Here is a 19,973-nt window from a genome sequence, read left to right on the forward strand (position 1 = left end):
TAATTCAATCAAATGGCATCCGCTCTAATGAAGCAAGCAGTTACATTCAATACACGCCCAATACATCATTCTAACCGTGGCGTTCTGCTCAATTGGGCAACAAATCACCGCTAAGTCGTACCATTTTCTCCTCCACGAGCTCCAAAAAAAAAAAAATAGACGGCACGGAAACAAAACGGAAAGCGAGCACCGCCGGCGCAACACAAAAATAAAGTTTAATTTGTTGCACGTTTTTCCCGGTGCCAAAAACGAGCGCCAACTTTCTTCCCACGCCATGGCGCTGGAAAATTTGTTCGTTCCACGTCATGGTGCCCGCACTTTCCACGCGTTTCCACACCAACGGATGCTTGGCGCTCGCAATTCCCCCCGTGGTGGTGTGGCGCACGTGTGGATTTTTCCTCCGATTTTCCCACCACCTCACACGTTCCGCAGACGTTTCTTTACACGACCGGAAAAGTTCTTTGGCCTAAGAAACACGAAATTGGGCTTCGCCTTTGCTTTGCGCCGCTGTCATTTACGGTATTGAATATTTTTCAATTCTCCCCAAGCGCAAAACTCCGCTTAAAGGCCATCGAACTTCGCACTGGAGCACAATTTACGGACCGAGCCTGAGAAGGGTCGTCAGCCGGCCCCTTGAGTGCATTGTTATGCGGAACTGCATTTCTTTGGCATTTATTTCGCCTCGGCCCGTTTCGCATCGTTACCTTCGTTAGGGCGATTGCAATCGAGCATCTCCCAGGGTCGAGAGCTTTTGGGTTGCATTACCGTCCACGCTTGAGCTCCGCTGGCCGTGTTATCTGCATTGCAAGTGCACCAGTATAAACAAACTCACTGGGGCAGTCTCTCTCGCTCTCTCTCTCTGTTCCGACGAAAGTCACAATTTTGTCGTCTCTTTAAGGAAGTGAAAAACAAAAAATAAAAGGACATCTTCTGCCAAAGAAACCGACAGTGGCAATGCCGGGCAGGGGTTTGTAGAACCCCATTAAACCGTCTCGTTCGTGTGAATAAACGAAGGGATAAAGGACAATCTTCGCGTACGATGTGCACATACACTCACACACACATACACGAGGGGCTTTCAATGGGCCATCGGCAGCGTTGGCTCGTGCACAAAGCCAAATAAATCCTTTCCTTATCCGGTCGTCCGGTAGCTACCGGGGTGGGTTTTTTTGGGGCCACTCTAGACTCTCCTCGAGTGTGGCAAGCAGTGGAACATCATGCGGAGGGAGATGGGGAGACTTTTCCACCCAAGACCACCCCATATCCTAACGAGCGACTCCAGTGTGCTGGGTGCGGCTGACGTTCGGAACTTTCTTCGCTACAGCCCCCGGGTTGGTCCTGATTCTGAGAACGAACTCCGACTACCTCTTACTGTACCCTCTTGAGCACTAAGGCCGGCACTTCTCGCTTCTACCCGGAAGGCAGCATTACGCCTTCGCTTAGCCGCTTTCGGGAGGCACTCGTAGGGCCAGGATTAAGCTAAGGAACCCCGTTTGCCAGCAGCGAGACCACACCAGACATCTTGACCTCCATCTCGCCGCTTTACGTAAGCCCGCCGCCCGGATGTAAACGATTTCTTTCAATCAGCGCCAATAGAATGAGATTTACGACTGCGAGGTGGGTTGGGGATTTGGCTGCAAGAAATCACACCAAATTGTCCGCTTCCGATGGGTTTTGCAAATCCTCGGATCAGGCTGGAATCGGCCGCGCGACCGCGATATGTATGGCGTGATTCTCACAAATCGGCTAATACAGACGGATGATCGGAGACGGCAGTGAAAGAGGCATTGATTCTAATGATCAAATTCTGATTTATCAGTATTTTAATGATGTATGAATTGAATGTTGTACGAAGGAAATATCGATTGCACTGGAGATGGAAAGCCGAAACCGGTTTGACAAAAACTTATCCATTTAAACCCAGCCCATCGTCCTGCTTTGGCTTCCTTTGCCAGCCAAATCAATATTCCAACCTGATGGAAGAAATAAGCGTCAGCAAAACTGCCATCGGTAATTGTGCATTCTATTAGTTTCCGTTACAGTGCAATCGCCCGGGTAAACAATCCCATTGATGCAACAAAATAGAACGATCACAATTCCCGGAGTCGTACCGTTCGCCCATTTCCGATCAAATGGCTACTCGTGTAATCTAAAACTCAAACGAGAGCTGTAAGCAAGTTTCGATGGAGCCAAGGTCCAAGGTTCTAAAAGGAAGCTATCAAATAAACCCAAGTCTAAATCGAACTCCCAGATCGTGGCTAAAAGGATTTAGATTCTTTGCGAATCAACTTCCAAAGACACGATGATGATGATGCATCGGAGGACTAGCTTCGTTAGTTGATTTTTCTCCAGCCAAAAAAAAACCATACCTGCACCAAGTTGCAACAAAAGTTGTTGTGGGTGAACTTTTTCCGAGCGGGGAAAAACACATCGGAGCGGACCGTTCGTACATGTGTTCGATTTTATTGAATTGGGAATAGAAGGGAACCCTCGGCCGGGATAAGGTATCGTCGAGCAAAGACAATAATAATCATGATGCACAGCTTCAGCTCGCATTCCACGAACCCCCTGGATCCAAGGGCAGACGTCCTTAATGCCCCTCAGAGTCTAGCAGTTCAACTCCTAGCATAACGGTCCAAGGAATGACGAGGAAACCCAAATTCCTGGAGACACCTCCCGGGAAACGCCCCGGCGGCAGTGGTGATATAATCGGAAAATATTTGCCCACCGGCATCCAATGAATGTGCCTGTGTACGTATGGGTCTGCTGCCCGAAAGACAAGCAACCGGAATAATGGTTCCGTGTGGGAGGAAAATGGACATCCCTTTTGTGTAGGAAGTAAACAACTCCTACAGTGCATACCACCTTGCAGCCCGTTTCTAGGTCACAGTCCCTTGATCGGTTGTAAAACAAACTCTTTCGACAACATCCTTCCAGGAGCAGGAAGAAAGTCGGGAAGGATCCGAAAGGGGGTTGCAGAGGAAAGGAGAAAAAGTTTTCCAATATTCAATCGCAATGGTCCACCGGCATCGACGACATGATCTATTGATTTTAAAGTTTTACAACTCGTTCCAGCGTTGGTCTATTGCGACGTTTCTATTTCTATTGTTCCCCCTGGTCATCGCACGGAGCACTAGTTTGAGGACGGTGAGGAAAAGTGCTGCTTTAAAATGTTGCCCCGTCGATCAATCGCTGCGATTTTCCGTTCTTTCCGCCCAGTTTGACCAAATAAAAAGCCGACATTTCCTTGAACTGGATGAACGTGGATGATGCAGTGAATGCAACAAACTTGTATCGATAAGCTTTAGTTTTTCTACCAAAACTTTTGCACGTTGAGGTACGCTTAATTTTCTTTCTAGTTCAGCCGAACTGCAGGAATTCGATAGAATTTCGTTTACTTACTTCTAAACTTTCCCCAGCATTTGCACCTTCATTTTCCATTGCAAACTGATACGAAGTACTACGGCGAAAGCAAACAAAACCATACGTCAACCGACTTGCCAATACTAAGCTAATCCAGATTAGTGTTGGCAAAGTTTTCTAACATTTTAATTGGAAAAGCTTTGCACTAAACCCCTAGACCACAGGGTAAAAGATTTATATTTTTGTATAGTTGACCACGAATGAAATGGAGTTTTTGTTGAATGAACTTCTTTGATACTTTAAACAAGATACACGAAAAAGTTTTCAGTAGTTTCATGTACAAGAAAACCCACAGGAAAACTTATAAAAGCTTCCCAATTTTGAAGAATACGGTGGAGGTAAGTTTTTCCACCTTTTACTCAAATGATACTCGAGTGAAAACTTTGTTTAACTCAAGTTTGATTTCTTTTTCACAAAATAAACATGATTCAAATCAATGAATGTTTGATTTCTTTTCTATAAACTAGTTAACAAACATATGTTCTAGTTATATTCCAGATGTGTTTTTTAAGGTTTTATGCCATTCAAACTTTTCTCCAAATATCTTCTTCATATTATTATGTGGACAAAATTAGTTAAATAATTATCTAAACATAATGAGTGGGCCAAGATTTTTTTTAATGATTTGAAAATTATAAATTATTTTTTCATGATTATCTATGTATTATTAAATCAAAGGTTCCGTTCAGTAACTACTGTTGATAAATTTCCACTTAAAGTATGACCATAACTAAATTGAACCAAAGAAAGCGCGCTACTGTGGCGTCTCTAGTAGCGTCAGCCGGAAACTAATATTTTTAGTAGTATTAGTAAACAATAACAATGAAGTTGTGAAAGTTTCAGACCTGTACTATTTTTTTTCGCGAAATGCCGAATAATGGAAATTGATCGACCGAAAATAGCTCCGCACAAATCACTGGAGCGCCGGTGGACAGATTGACAAGGCCTGGAATCCATAATAAAAGCAAAGAAAAATCAAAAGTATTTTTCTTTTGCACTGTTATACACAAGGTTAGTTTTAAAAATAGGTTTTTACTATTTACATGTTCCCTGTTCCTATAAATTCACATGAAGTATTTTGCTGAATTTTCGACCTGCCATTATTACAAGGTGGTCTTGGAGTGGTACTGGACCAATAAGATCCACTTGGTACCAAAACCAAATTTCCCAGAGTTTCACCCCATCGAAAAACTCTGGGCAATCACAAAACTTCATTTTAGACGAAGTGTTGAAACAGTTAGAGATGTTCTTGGCAAGAAGAAGTGAACGGACGTTGCAAAAACGGTGTCCCTTTCCACGATACGAGCGCTAATGCAGGAACCAAAACACAAAATACGTGAATTTATAAGAACAGTGAACACTAGAATACTGAAAACCTATTTTTATAACAATCGTTATGCATAATTGTACAAAAGATAAATACTTGTCATTTTTATTGTTTTTTTTTTATGGGTTCCCGGCTTATTCAATTTGCTCAATTGCCTTGGTTTTCCAGTTATTTGTGCGGAGCTATTTTTGGTCGATCAATTTCCATTATACGGCATTTAGCGAAAAAAAATAGTACAGGTCTGAAACTTTCACAACTTCATTGTTATTGTTTACTAATACTACTAAAAATATTAGTTTCCGGCTGACGCCACTAGAGGCGCCACAGTAGCGCGCTTTCTTTGGTTCAATTTAGTTATGGTCATACTTTATCAACGAGCCACATCAAACAACCCACACACTCCCACCCACTTGCCACAAGCTTCATCCGTGTCAGCACATTTCCCTCTTTAAAATTCAATCGAACCGAAATCGTATCGGTTAGCTGACCAAGAAAAAACGAAACGTTCGCTCCGAGCAGATGCTCCCCGTCATTCCATCGGGTCTTGTCATTTTCCTCGTTTGATGTCTTACTTCGTCTGGCAAAATGGCTTCATCACCATCATCATGATCATCATCGAAACTAGTGTCAGTAAAGCATCCTTTTCATCATTTTCCAGCTGCTCGAGCTCGGGCTGCTCGTTGGGCAAGGCTGAACTGAAGTGTGATGATCTCCCCCGGAATGCTCGAAATCTGTGCCCAATTTGTTCCGCATTCCACTTTTCTATCATTCGCATCATCATGGTAACCGTTTTTCTCCCAGGTTCCGAACCAGTGTTGCCAGCTGGTAAATTGCCTCCACGATCCACTCGCCATTCTCCTGCCATCGTCATCTAATAAGCACTGGATTGCTACTCGTGAATATTAGACATTCCCTCTGCTGTGGTAGTTTAACCCTTCGCTCCAAACCCCCCCACCACTGTTTCGTCAAAACATGCGGGGTGGGATTTGTCCCAACCGAACCTCACCATTGCCCCACGGGAGCAGGAAAGGTTGGTGAAAATCAGCGTTCGATCGGTATTGGAAAATGCGCTGCTAAAGGAAATTGTTTTCCATTCCCAACCCGGCACGGGTTAAAAAAAAAGCTAACCCAACACAAAACCGATCGACCGTTCGAAACGGCGCACATCCTCGCTTGCTCATTGATCTTTCCCGGGGGGGTGGAAATTCTCCACCGAACTGGTGTGTGATAGAAAGAATGCACTCAACCCGGAATAGTTCGAACCCCATCGACCGAACGGATGATGCTGAACAAGTGTCAATCTGGAACCACCTGCTTCCTTCATTTCCGCAGCAACAGAGTTCGATGCTGCACAGTCGGTTCCCGGCAAGCAACAAGCGTCAGGGGAGATACTTTCTGCAAATACATTCGGCAAGCTCTTCGCAAACATACACCTGCATCCATACATCCACCTTCCATCAAAAAGGGGAAGAAATCCTATCAAAGCGGGATACCGATTGGGAGAAAAGGGGAAAAGCCAAAGCAGTAGTTCCGAACACAATTTGGGATATTCAAATAAGCATTCAACTTCTTCCACTCCGTACGTGAAGCGAGAAATTTCATCCATCGAACAATGTTAATCCTTGCCCACTAGGATTTTTCCGAACACCGACGAAAAGGCGGAATACCAAGGTGGGAAAGGCCGGAAGAAAATTATCATCCTGTCGGGAACGGTGCCCTGGAAAAACACCTCCTCGGGGTTGGGGCTCGAGCCCCCGAGTCAGATGCTGACGATTATGGACTCTTTCATCCTACCCAATCGTCGTATTCGATTTTCCGCATTTTCTTCCCATTCCCGATTTTTTTTTGTTCTGTTCGATGCTTAACTGTTGTTCTCCAGCTTTTCACGTGGTGCTCTTTTTTCTTTCCCTTTTTCCACACATCCAGGATCGGGCTGCTCTACCGGACGGGGTTGCTGTTCGTGTCGAACGTACTTTGCCACACGTTCTACCTGGTGTACGTCAACACCGACGGCCAGCCGTCGGGAGGTTATCTGTTCGGTGGCAACAGTATAGCGCTGGTAAGTAGACGAGGGAGAATCATAAAAATGTTCACGCAGTTATCGGGTGGATTTTCCTTTCCGTAACGGGTTCGTTCTCGCTCTACCGAAATCGAATTATTCTGTACGTTCATTTTTGTGCCCCATTCCCCTCGAGTTGCGGAACCGACCGGATGAATACATATCCAAACGGAAAAGTCATTGAAACGCTTCGGCGATGTCTGAAGTTGTACCGAGCAATTGACGTAAATTCTGATTGCTTCAGTTGTTTGGGTCTTTTTGGGCTATTAAAAGCATCTTTTTCGATACACTGTCTATTTTAATGCTTTGATGATTTCCTTCGTTTCATTTTCTTCTGCACTATGAGTAATGTAATTGAAATGTTTCATGGGATTTTCTAATATTTTCTTAAATTAACGTGATGTTAATTGAATTATTTCCTTAGATTGTTTCATACAGTCATTAAGAAACATAACAAAAATACATCAAACAAATATGTTTGCATTACTCTTTACACAAAGAACTCTTTTCTTGGGTGTTCTCTTCCTGACGGAAATGAAAGAAAAACATCAAGAGCCAAGAACGGCCCCCTCTGTAATCCGATTCACGTAGGATCGAACTCCATCACGTTGGCAGACAACAACAATCAACAGAATTATGAATTATTCACCCTTCTGATTTCCCAACGTCCTCGTCCTTCCCCATGGCACGGAGGGGAATTTGTTCCGTTCCGGTGTCGGTATCCATTTTTCCTCCGCGGACATGGTCGTAAATGGAAAATTCATACACTTGCTCTTGAAGGTGATGTTGCTGGTCGGTGCTGGCTTGGGTGTTCCCACGGGACACCGGACTACCGGATCCATGTGAACCGCGGTTGCCGAACCGTGCGAGAGAGCCTTACGTACTTTAGTACAGAGCGCAACTTGCGTGCCCGTGTCCGATACTTCTTTTGCTTTTTGCTGCTCTAGCCATCCCGTTGAAAGGAAATTTTCCGGTTTCGACAATAAAATAAAGGAAAAACCCACCAAAACCTTCAAGCACGGAAAGCGAACACGGGAAACAGTGGCAATGAAAAATTCGATTTGTGCATCCCTTTTCCCACCCGCACGCACCCATTCCTGGGACCGTTTGGCCAGTGTCTGTGTTTTCCTCGTGGCATCACGTTTGCTTTCCTGGTTCCCCTCCAAGCTATTGGGCAAAATCTTTTCGACAAACGTGAGCCGGCACTTTTTCCTCTCCGAAAGGCGAATGGCAAGAAGCAGACCGAAAAAACAAACGGAACATCAGCTTCGCCTGGTGTACGTACAGTCGAGAAGGTGCTGCCAGCGCTTGGCAACCGATTGTTTGAACCATCGCAAAAATCATTTCCACCCGATACGCTTCTCAAGAACGGGAAGATCAAGCTAACATTTCCCATGAGGAATAGATTCCATTTCCTACCATCGATCGAAAGCAGGTCCGTAGGTTCGCTCATGGGACACATAACAATCAGTGCCACTGCCAGCAACGGGCTGCTTGGGGTTTCCCGATTGTTTTTTTTTACTATTTTGCGATGAAATCTTCATACACTAGTTGCAACCGCTACTGTGCCATTCAATGATCAACCCGCTCGGATTGCATTCTCCTTCCCTGCATAGGAGTTTAAAAGGAAAATCTCTACCATTGCCTAGGTTTCCGTCCCATCAAGTTCCTGGCACCTGGAAAAAACCCCATAGGGAATAATGATGGTCTCGAAAAATCTCGATCGTTTTTTAAACCGGGAAGTACTTCAATCGCATACGTTTTTTTTGCCCCCGCCTACCCAAAGCCATTCTCTTATCCCCGACTTCCGGTGCTCTCGCTTTGTTTAACGCCATTTTAAGAATGTCGATTTTCCCCCTTGAGCCAGTTGGGGAGTAAAAAAGGAGACCCCACCAGATCGGTTATCGTGTCGGTACCATAAAATGGGTATTACCGGTAAAATGCCACACGTGCACACCATTTTTAAGCAGCACACTACTGTTGTCGTAAAAGTGTGCCAGCGGAAGTGGTGAGACAACATTACCAATCGCCACTACAACCATTTGCACGTGCTCGGACGCCATAAAGATAGACTACCTTCGGGGCAATATTCCTACAATCAAGTTACATTTTCGGTGCTTTCTTGAGAAAGCGCTTAAGTATGAAACGAGTTTTCGATGAAAATGTCTGCTGCCAAATGTTGTTTAAAACATTGCTCGAAGTAAGTATTCCGTATAGTAACAACACCGAGTGTATTTCGTTTATTTCAAGTGATTTTAGTGAAGTAATTGGAATTATGAAACAGTATTTAATGTAGTAACCACTGTAACGTGTCGAGGGACTGAAAATATGTATTTAAAATTTTGTTATGATTATTATAATGTTTAAAAAAATATTTCCTTCTATGTATCGTAACGTGTTGATTAGTTTACTACACAAAAAATATTTTCAAATTAAAACATACTGCAATCACCTTTGGTCAAAAACAGTGATCATGTCTATAAACTTGAAAATTCTGAAATAGAAGGCACATGTTACTTACTTCCATTTTTTGAAACTAAAATTTTTGAAACTTGAAAATACGGAAATATGAGGCACATGTTGTATACTTTTACTTTTTGCAACTCACGACAAAATAAACCTCTGTTACCAAGCAAGAATCAGGTTGGATTGAACGTTTTAACGAGCGTAAAGCACCGAAAAAAGCGCTTCAAGAACGGACGATATGAAAATAAGAACACGCCTCTTAACAAAGGTAATAACGATTCGCAAGCTTCATTGAAAACCGTAACGCATGTTGGCCATGTAGTGACCATCCCATGCTCGTAGATTTTTTTTTTCCGGCCTCGTCCATTAATGAGCTCCCAAGAGCAATGTTTCATTTCCTGTGCAGAGGAATCATATCCCTCCAGGTAGTGTCCGTTCAGATGTCTAACGACATCATCATCTTCATTGAAAGACCAAACCCATCCTTACGGCCGTGCTTGTTACGCCAACAACGTTGGCACGATTTAATGAGTGACACCGATGCCGTGAAGTTAATGACTTCATTTGCGTCGCCACACGCAAGTACTTAGTATCGGTAGCATAACTCTCGAGGCCTTATGTTGGGTGGAACGGGAATCGGGAGCTAAATAAATCTGTTCCGTATCGTCTCGTGGGACAAAGAAGTAGTAGCAGTAGTACTAATTGAGTCGCGTCATCTCTCCATTCCCAATCAGCAGTTTCAGACACGGAAAAGTGAAAAAGAAATCGACACACCGCAAAGTTCGTGGTATCGTTCGTTGAGATACTGCCATTTTTTCGTGTACAAACTCATGCTCCATTGGGGCCTCGTTGGTCCTAGGGATGGTGAAGTGCACACGGTTTGATCCGCTGGTCAAACGCGATACGTGACATTGGCCCGTTACCGAATGGCGCCCCATCCGGTCGATGAAGGAAATGAAGTTGGGTCCGATGGACTAGCGATCTGTTATTGACCGCCCTATCCGTTCGAGGGCCGTGCTAGATTGATTTGCTGTGTGTACCTGTGGTCAGCCAGGACAAAGCGTTCAGCAGGTCAAATCCTGGAGGCCCTCGCACGGTCGTGTAAATTCGAACGACGACTAATGATGAAGTTGAGTCGATGAGTTTGTTGGAATTGGCATTCGAGTATCGGGGCCTGTTCGTTATGGCTGTTAAACTAATTGGAAATTGATTAATTTTAGTGAGTCTCAGTTTCATTTTCGAGATTGCTTTTGAATATTGTTTTTCAAAGAACTTCATACCAACCAGTGTAATCAGTGCGCGAAAATTCATTTCCCTCGTGTTTCCGACGTGGGTTCAAATTTCCACGCGGAAAGTAATTTTGACGTTTGATTATACAGTGTGCCATGCTATTTACCAAGCAACTGCAATTCGTTCTTTTCCGCAGGGGTTCTGTGTATTGTTTAGTTTTGTGGTAAAGGCAGAGCTGAAGAACGACACGACCGAGTCCACCAGTAGCAAGTCGAGTACTAAAAACAGCTTGGACGAAAACTTTTGCTCGGGATCAATCAATAGTCCGTTAAGTTGTAAGTATATCTGGCCTCCGATCGTGCTGGACACGGCAATAACAAGAGCAATCAATGGTTACACAATTTCCCCCCGACAGTTTATACAAATCAGGAATTAGATAAGGATAATGAATGCCTACCGTCGGCAGGTAAGACAACGAAGATTCCTCTGACAATACTATCGTCGCAGCAGCAGCATCAACAACAACAACCGCCAGGGCAACAACAACATCAGCAACATCAAGGACAACAACAAACCCCGCACATAACGACCATCGAGCCTTGCTTGCACGTGGACCTGGAGGGGCACAGTATGGACACGTTTCTCGGTGGCACCGGTGTGCCTCCACCGGCCGGTGCGCCCACCATCTGCCAGCAGGTGGTGTCCCACGAAGCCGCCCTCGCCCTGGCATCCACGCACGGGACGCTCTGTAACTACGCCAACGTAACGACGGCCCCGTACGGAGGCTATGATCTCGCCGGAAGCCTTCTCACGGCGAACACCGTTGGGACCGCGGGACCACTTCCCGCAACCGCACTGATCACGATCGAAACCGGTCCCAGCCTGGTGATAGGAGGGCCACCGGGTCTTCCGCTTCCGACATCGGCCAACACCGGCGCGGCTAGCGTGAGCATCGAGTGGCATCAGCAACAGCAACAGCAGCAGCAGCAGCAGCAACACTCACACGCGTGTGGCCACCGGCCGGAACCGCTGCCTGCTTCGGTGAGCTTCCTGCCGACGATTTCGGCCGCGGATACAAGCGATTTCGTTGGCGTTGGCACGCTGGACATCCTCAAAGGAGTTGGGCAAGGTACGGTGCGATGTGCGTTAATTTATTCATAGGCTGTTCCCTCTACCGTTTGATTGGATTTCGCTTCCGATTCCATCGATGTGCCGTTTGGAATGGTTGGAGCATACACATATATTCCCAAAACTGCCAAACCCATCGTATGAATCTTATTTTCCGATCAGTTTATCGATCAATTCCTTTTCGTGCTACTCCCTGAAGTAACACGTGTCTCTTACAGAACATGATACGTGCCAATCCTCCACCAGCTCGGCCCCCATCATTCACGTAAAATCATTAAAAAAGTTCACAGCTCTTGAAACCTCACCGGGCATCAAGTCCTCAGGCTTGTGCAGATAATTACGAACTTGTGGCTGATTAGCTCTCCTCCCGGCTTCGTGCACTTTGACAGCTTGCATAAAACAAAATTGTCGAAAAGCCACTTGGGACGGACGCGTGCAAACAGTGACTCATTACACTGGCTTCTGCTCCACGTCCACTTTCAATCATCTCCATTTTGCAGAGCTTGCAGCGAAATCAACGATCTGTCGAGTATCAGCAGAAGAAGCGGTCCACTCGAAGTGTCAGCTTGTAAGATTTTTCCGTTCCTGAGTACGGAAAGCTTCCTCTGCCAGGTCAACAGGCACAGTGGATCAAAAAGTGGAACAAATATACAGTTTTTTTAATTAACTTTTTTTCATCGCTTGGAATAAGTTTGGCATATTTTTTCAAGCACAAACTAAAACGATTTTCCTTAATTTCATATAAAATTTTTTTACTTATCCTCAGATCAATATGGTAATATGTTTTCACTAATCTAACTAAATTGAACCGTCATTGAAACAATCGTGTTGTAATTAATGGATGACAAACTAAGGATGATTCTTTACAATATGCTTCGATATGTTAACAATTGTTTTGAATAACGTTACGGCTTATAAGTAAGTTTGTCTAGCCACATGTGGTTTTATATATTTATTAAACAGTGTTATTGATATCTAGGTATCAAGCATGAGCAAGAAACTGTTTTAAATAGTTTACATCAATACCCAACAAGAACCACATTTTTTTAAACACGTTTTGACGTGGTTAACTTGTCCATGTGCCCCACTGTGCCTTTTCGTTTTCATCTTTCGTGCCGTGAACCAATTTGTCACCATGGCCTCATCGCAACCGGGAATCTTGTTCCCTTTTTATCTTATTTCTCTCCCTTGACGTTCTTTTTCTTACTCCTCCATCATCCAGACAGCATCATCGGAATACGGAGTAAAGCGCTCGAGGTGCACGACGGCAAGAAAGTAGTTACTGTAATCGAATCACCCGGCCAGATGCCACCGACGGCTGGCCCCACACCAAGCTCAACGTCACCGTCCTCGGCTCTCGGTGGATCACTGCCCCGGACGGGAAAAACAATCTCGGCTGCCACGACGACGATACCAACGACAACGACGACACCGCCAACGACGACGTCAACGACAACGGCACCGGCGGCCGCATCGGGAACGAGCGGATCCCAAGTGTCGATCCTGCCGTACTACTCCGACCAGCATGCTCAGAAACCTCTACCGATGCCACCGACCATTACCGTCACGTCAACCGACGATCCGGGGCACATCGACGGCATGCTGGACCGAATCTCGCACGATCTCGACTACCTGCTGAACCGTACCGGCGACACCGGTCCCTCTGTCGTCGCTATACAGCTGCGACCGACCACTGGAGGTGGTGGCGGTGGTGTTGGTGGTGTTGGAGCAGGACAATCTTCCTCCGGGCCGGGACCACCCTCCGGGGCAACAGCCGCGCCGGCGGTACCCGGTTCCATTAGCGCACCACTAATACCCACTTGCCACAGTGTTCACGAAGTAATTATCGAAGAGTCTGAAGAAGTAGATAGCTAAATATTTGCTCGTGAGCAGCCTCGTCAACATACCCCAGTGCCCTTTTCTCCCGTTCATCCATTTTCCCGCTCCAATATGAAGCGCGGGCCCTCGGGAACTTTGTTGCAGCAATGGTGCCCTAGTTTGTCTTTTGATTGCCCCCGGCAAACAGGACTCTTATAAAGAAATCAATCAAACTATTCAGTGCTGTTCAACGTTTCAAGTTGAACAAAACTTGTAAATTATAAAGTTGACGCATTTGTTTCAACGTTGCATTTTGCATTTTCTATAAAAAGAATGGATCTTTATTATTTAACTCTGTAAAATATCTGTTAAAAGACTGTTACAAAACTACTTGTGTTATAATCTCGTGGTAAAATGTTTCACTAACATGCTCTTGGTTTAAAACAATATCTATAATCTTTACCAATTCGCTTACCAACCAATCTTCGAAGGAAAACGAAATCTACCCTAACGGCATTAGGGATATGGACCGTATGCTCTCCACAAACCCGATTGATATTTTCCCCTTTTCTCGTATGCCCGAGAACCTCCTTATCATCGGATATGGCTCCGGTGCTTCGGCTATTCAATCGCTCATAACGCGCTCCATTTCATTTAATAATCATTCGCTATCATCATCCCAACCCTCATATTATATTCGCCTCCGCTGGGAAATTGACATCCTCATCTTCGGCATCTTCTTCATTATCATGCTCGCCGTCCCGCCGTTTGTCGGCGGAAGAAGCTATCGTTCCATCGTGCGGCCCCCATGTCGTTGGGTCGTGCAATTAGCGATAATGTAATAAGGCAAATTCAGTTCCCGGTGTGCTCCAAACGGATCGGTTCAGGGCAGGTTCAGCCTTAACCGTACCCCCTTCCCGTCCTAGCCTTCCGGTCGCGATACGAGCTCTAGGGACGGCCGGTCGGGTGGCTAGTGGAAAATGATGGTGCAGTATTCCGCTCAAATCGCGTTCGCCGGATATATCGAACGGACGCCCGGAAGCGACTGTGGGAAAGGAAAATCCCCTGCCGCCGACCATTGGGTAACCGAAGAAGAAGGGCTAATTGATCGGATTTTCTTTGAATCATTTGCTTCGCATCCATCTTATGGTTAAACTTTTTCTCCGTTTTTCCACCCTTTTGCGGTGCCGGTTGGAGATTGTATCGTATCGGTTTGGTTTGATTTCGGTTCGATATTCGCCGCACACCCGCCATCAGAAGGGTACGCATCGATGTCACCTGTCAGTGACAGAGGCGGTATTAGATTCTCGCGTGCGATCACCAAAACCGGTAGAAGAGAAAGCTAAAGCTTCGTCCCACGCACCACAATCGCAAAGCCATTAGGGGAATTTGCTTTCAGATTTGTCACTTCCCGTTACTGTCTCTTCTGGACAAACCGTGCGCATGTTTCCGTGACCGACAGAAGGCCGAATTTTCTGCCACACGATAGGACGATCCTCTCTCCTTGATGGTTGCGCTTGATTGATCGGAGCGTTTCCCTTCCTTCAAGAACAGAAAGTTTCAGAAAAGCTCCCTTACTTCCGCATCAAAGATTACGATTTACGAAGTTTTCACCACTTTTTTTTTTTGTTTCTATAAGTAAACGAACACACCCTGAAATGATAGGAAAATGTTCAAGGACAAGCAAATCCTATGTAGCCTGAAAAATAAAAAAAAGACATGCGCTAACGGAAGAAGCATCATCGGGATCAAAGTAGGTCCTGTCCACTGGGAAAGCTCATGTGAAAGCTGTACAAATACTAAATGAGCCAAACAAGCACAAGCATGTGCTGTAAATAGTAGGAAAGTTTGTAAATAACTAGAGAGAAAATATATATATAGAAATCACAGAAACACAAAAACATACAAAATAGTAAAAATCCATCCTGTTTACTAACAGCGACAACACGAGAAACAGGACAGCACAAACAAAGCAACCATAGCATCATGAGCATCGTTTAAAGCGAACTTAAAAGAACTACCTGTTTCAATGGGTGAGGAAATTAAGATTCTAAGGCTGATGGCACACTTTTGTACATAGAGCACTTTTATTTAACTTCGGACTGAAGAACTAAGAACGAAGAGGGAGAGTTGAAACGAGGAAAGCACATACAGTCCAAACCACTGGGGACAACACTTGCGAACCATTATACCGTTAAACAATCTCGTTATCAGTTTGTTCTCATTCGTTGACTGTATTAAAGGTAAGGCAACAACCACTGGTAACAACATAACTCTTTTGTACCGCATACGTAAAATGGGTAAATTTGAATCCAATTTAGGGTATACTGTTTTCGTTGCCACGTTTTCCACTAGCGTGTAAGTAGAGAACTTTTAGAGCTGAATTTCTGCAAGTAACTGTCTTCATTAGAAGGAGAAAAAAAAACAAATGTTTAACGCCGACAAAGCGACAAACGCCACGTAAAAGTGACGGGCATGTTTTTCTACACCAAACCCGAAGCAAATTTTCCTTTCAAAGGGGAAGGGATCTGCGAATCTACTCTCGACACTGTGTATCTCTGTGTTCATGGTATTCTGTAATTCAAAAAGCGAAGAGCAAAACGATGGCGTAAGTTACGAAATATATAAAAAATATATATATACACACACAAACGGTCGCACCAAAAGTGAGTGAGTGAAAGTTGCGGAATCGATTGAGGAAATGAGGTAAAAGCATACCTAGCAAACGGTTACGGTACTCTGTTTCCGGTGTGTACAGTGATTGGGAGACGTTGGGAGGGAAAATGTTCCAAAATCGTGTGCGCACGAGAATTAAAAACTTCTTTTGATTTTTCCAAACTGTGATGTTTTTTCCTTCATTTATTTGATTTCCAATTTTAGTTTTCCTTCCCTTATAGAAAGAAACGTGTGCAATTATCGACGATTGATTCAAGTTTCGACGAGTTAAGGAACGGACACAATCACGCAGGTAAGATGACGACGTTTTGCTTCCACAGAAATTTACAGGCTAAAACTAACGTCGCCGTTTGAATGCATTTCGTTAAACGACATTGACCCAAATCTTTAAGCGTCCCCGGAAACCATTTTATTATCTCGTACGCGTGCAAATGGTCAAATGTTACCATTTGTAGCTCGACAGAAATTACTCAGATTTTCACCAATAAGATAGCGATCCAACCCGGCGATCCCTTCCCGCTTTCGTTGATGCGGCTAATTCCGTAAATGACGGTAAATCCGTGCAGCGAAACCCCAAGCCCGGGTTGGCGGAAACGAAGACACGGTTACAGTAAAGACCGGCAAGGCCCGACGAGCCCCGGGTTGCACAGTGGAACTAATTTACAATCCGCATGTCACGCACGTTTATTCTAGAGGACACAACACGCGGAACGACCAAGGAAGATTTAAAGAAAAATGTATCCTTCTTGAGCAAACACGCTGCGCTGGGCGTGTCAGTGTGTGTGTGTGTGTGTGTGTGCGTTTGTGTTTGTGTGAGCCAGCGTGACCGTCGCCAAACAACGCAACGTTCGTCGGGAACCGTACGTGCACAGCAAGCGGAATGTTCCGTGGATGCTGCGTCAACGGGACGGGCTCGTACTGCTTCCGTGGGTATCCCGAGCTTTACGATTGGCCACGGGCTCATTATGTTTGGCATTCTGCGTCGAGCTTTTTATTTGCTTTAATCTCTTAAGTGTACCCAGCACACGAATGTCCCCGGCACGCTCGGGTGCGACTGGCGACACGGTGATATGTCCTTTTTCATGACAAAAAACCCATTTTACTCTCTTTCCTTCGTCGAAATTAAGTCATCCAAACGGCGAAACTCGTAATGCGGTTTAACGTTAACACATTACATACTTCTTTGCTGATTGTGTTTATTTTAAGAGACACGCTTTTAAAATAGAGAATAAGTTAATGTAAATGCTTTAGGACAAATACGATTCGGTTCTTTCGTCCATTTGGAAATAACAAAACAAAACGCAGTCTTGCTTAACTTAATGGCTCATGTAAATCTATTTCAAAAACATTTACGACCGTCTCAGGCGATTCCATATTGGGGATTATTGTAAACGGTACGAGGGGCATTATAAGACGTATAAAAACACCATTTGGGGAAAAAGGCCACTGCCTCATATATTCACGGAACAAAACAGCGAACTAAAACAATCGGACCATAAGCATTGAATAGTGTGTGCGTTTGGCGTTTAAAAATAATCCGAAAACAAAACCATACTTTTACACAGATTTCTACTAAACAACTGACGAAAGAACAGACCCCCGCCGGCACCTACCACACAGTCCTCGGTTTTTGTTTGCATTGTAAGATTTTGGAATATTCGTGTACCGTCTACAGTACAGAAAGGGACAATGATGATCATGATGCAGTCTTCAGTGCTTAGAAGGAGAATCCTCCGTTTTGTGGGGTGGTTGGGTTGAACTCAAGCGCACCATTGGCTTCCTTCGGGGCACATTCCTGATTAACATCCTCCTAGGAAAATGGAACATATTGAATGAGTTAGTTTATTCATCACTTCTCGATTCGGAATATTGATTTGTTTCTTGCTAGCTACACTTACCCCATCACAGAAGTAAGTTTCGATCAACTCCAGCGCCTTCCGGTAGATTTCCTCATTATCGTGGCTCTGTAACGCTTCCAGTTTGTCCAGTGCACCGATCTCCTCGAACAGCGTGCAAAGGTTCTCCACTCCGCCAATGTTCGACGCGATTTGGAAGATGTTCGTCACCCCGGTCAACACGACGCGCACCGTACGGCTGTCCTTGGCCTCCAGCAGATCACAGTACGGTTTCATGATCGGGTACTTTTCGACCAGCTGAATGATCTGCTCGGTCGAACCGCCCGTGGTGGTGTTTGTCACGGCCCAGGCCGCTTCCTTTTGTGACTTGAAGTCACCCCGCGCCAGCACATCGATGAGCACGTTGAAAACGCCCGAATTCAGTACCTGCTGGATCTGTCCCTGGTTGCCGGCCGTAATGTTGCTCACCGTCCAGGCAGCTTCCTTGACGATCGTGTTCTTGGTGTGGCGCAGCAAGTTTGCCAGCAGGGGTAGCGCACCGGCCGCTATGACCGCATCCGTTTGTGTGTCATTGCCGGTCACGATGTTGCCGACGCTGCGCAGGGCTGGCGTGATGATGGCCGGATTGTTGGTACCGAGCAGCCGCACCAGCTTCGGCACCGTGCCGGCCGCAACGACCGAGTCCAGCTTCACCGCGTCATCGTCGGTGACGTACGAAAGTGCCCAGCAGGCGTCCGAAAGGACCTGCGCGTCTTCATGATCAAGCAGCACCGACAGCAACGGAATCATCGGCTCGACACGGTTGAACGGCGGGGCAGGGTTTTTGTTCCGGCACAGGTTCGACATCAGCCAGACGATGTTGCGCAGGAACGAGATCGGTGTGTTCGGGTTGCGCACCAGACTGATGATCGCTTCCACGCTGTTGTAATCGAGTACGTTATCGCGGGCCTTCGACCCATCGCCGGCAATGTTTCCGAGCGCCCAGACCGCCTGCTCCGCCACCGTCACCGAGGGCGAGCTGAGCAGATCGATAAAGCGTGGAATGGCATTCGCTTCGATGACGGCCTTCGTCTGATCGGACGTACCGGACGCGATGTTCGTCAGCGCCCAAGCCGCTTCGAACTGCAGTGCCGGCCGATCGGCCGCCTCCAGGAACTTGACACAGATCGGCACCATACCGAGACCGATGATCTTGTCGATGGGAGGATTCTTCTCGCGGCTAAGCATCTTGCGGGCCGCTTGTACGGCCGCAAACTCTTTGTTTGGCACGCCGCTCTTCACGTACTGCATGATTTCCTCGAACTTGAGCGTCACCGGGCTTTGGGCGTTGTTTTCCTGCAGCGGTGAGGTCGGACCATCGTCGTCGGTGATGTTACGACGCTTGAACAATTGATCTTCCTTCTTATTTTTGCGCAGCTCGACCGTCACCTCGTGCCGGCGTTGCCGAAGTTCCTACACGGAAGGATCAGGGGATGGACAGTGACGAGGAGTGGTAAGCTTTCGCTCAAGATCGGACGGCAGATGGGAAACCCAACCTCTACACTTACCGTGGTCGTTTTCGAGGCATTTTTGTACGATGCCAGGCGATTGTTTGGTGCGTTCTCCGTATCCATTTTGTAATTTACCTTCTCTTTTTTACACAACACTTTCTTCCGAATACAGAAGGATAACCTCAAATGATTGAAGAACAGGTTGCTACACAACCAATGAATAAAACACGATACAAAAGGAAATATAAAGGACGTAAAAGAACTTAAAAAATGGCGGCACGATATTAGCACAAGACACAATGGACGTTGGTTTGAAGACCGCTGGCTAGTTTAACGCGCGGTACGACCGGCCGGATCGAGAGTCAAGAACCGTTTGATCGTTGTCGGTTCAAAATTCAAGTGAACGGAATGAACAAACTTGACAAAAGAGGTTCGATTAGTTTTCACTTGACAGTTCATTACTTCACTTGACATACTCCCATTGACAAGCCATACATAAT

The 19,973-nt window shown here is 45.6% G+C and overlaps 2 protein-coding genes across 2 annotated transcripts in view; one reads left to right on the forward strand and one right to left on the reverse strand.

Moving 5' to 3' along the window:
• The window catches only part of LOC131293304 (uncharacterized), a 109,974-nt gene extending 96,466 nt beyond the window's left edge, over nucleotides 1-13,508 (forward strand). The window contains exons 20-25 of the mRNA XM_058321384.1: nucleotides 6,677-6,809; nucleotides 10,702-10,840; nucleotides 10,921-11,163; nucleotides 11,248-11,634; nucleotides 12,856-13,344; nucleotides 13,408-13,508. Of these exons, the coding sequence (XP_058177367.1) occupies nucleotides 6,677-6,809; nucleotides 10,702-10,840; nucleotides 10,921-11,163; nucleotides 11,248-11,634; nucleotides 12,856-13,344; nucleotides 13,408-13,508 (1,492 nt within the window). The remainder of the gene's footprint in view (nucleotides 1-6,676; nucleotides 6,810-10,701; nucleotides 10,841-10,920; nucleotides 11,164-11,247; nucleotides 11,635-12,855; nucleotides 13,345-13,407) is intronic.
• Nucleotides 13,509-17,769: 4,261 nt separating this feature from the next.
• LOC131282599 (importin subunit alpha) lies at nucleotides 17,770-19,694 on the reverse strand. The gene is made up of 3 exons (XM_058312105.1): nucleotides 19,531-19,694; nucleotides 18,020-19,435; nucleotides 17,770-17,934 (listed from the first exon to the last, which is right to left on the reverse strand). Exons 1-3 carry the CDS (start codon nucleotides 19,594-19,596, stop codon nucleotides 17,845-17,847), a joined length of 1,572 nt encoding a protein of 523 aa, XP_058168088.1. The 5' UTR covers nucleotides 19,597-19,694; the 3' UTR covers nucleotides 17,770-17,844.
• Between the last annotated feature and the right edge of the window lie 279 nt (nucleotides 19,695-19,973).

Source organism: Anopheles ziemanni, chromosome 2 (genome assembly GCF_943734765.1).
Source record: "Anopheles ziemanni chromosome 2, idAnoZiCoDA_A2_x.2, whole genome shotgun sequence".
NCBI classification, from domain to species: domain Eukaryota; kingdom Metazoa; phylum Arthropoda; class Insecta; order Diptera; family Culicidae; genus Anopheles; species Anopheles ziemanni.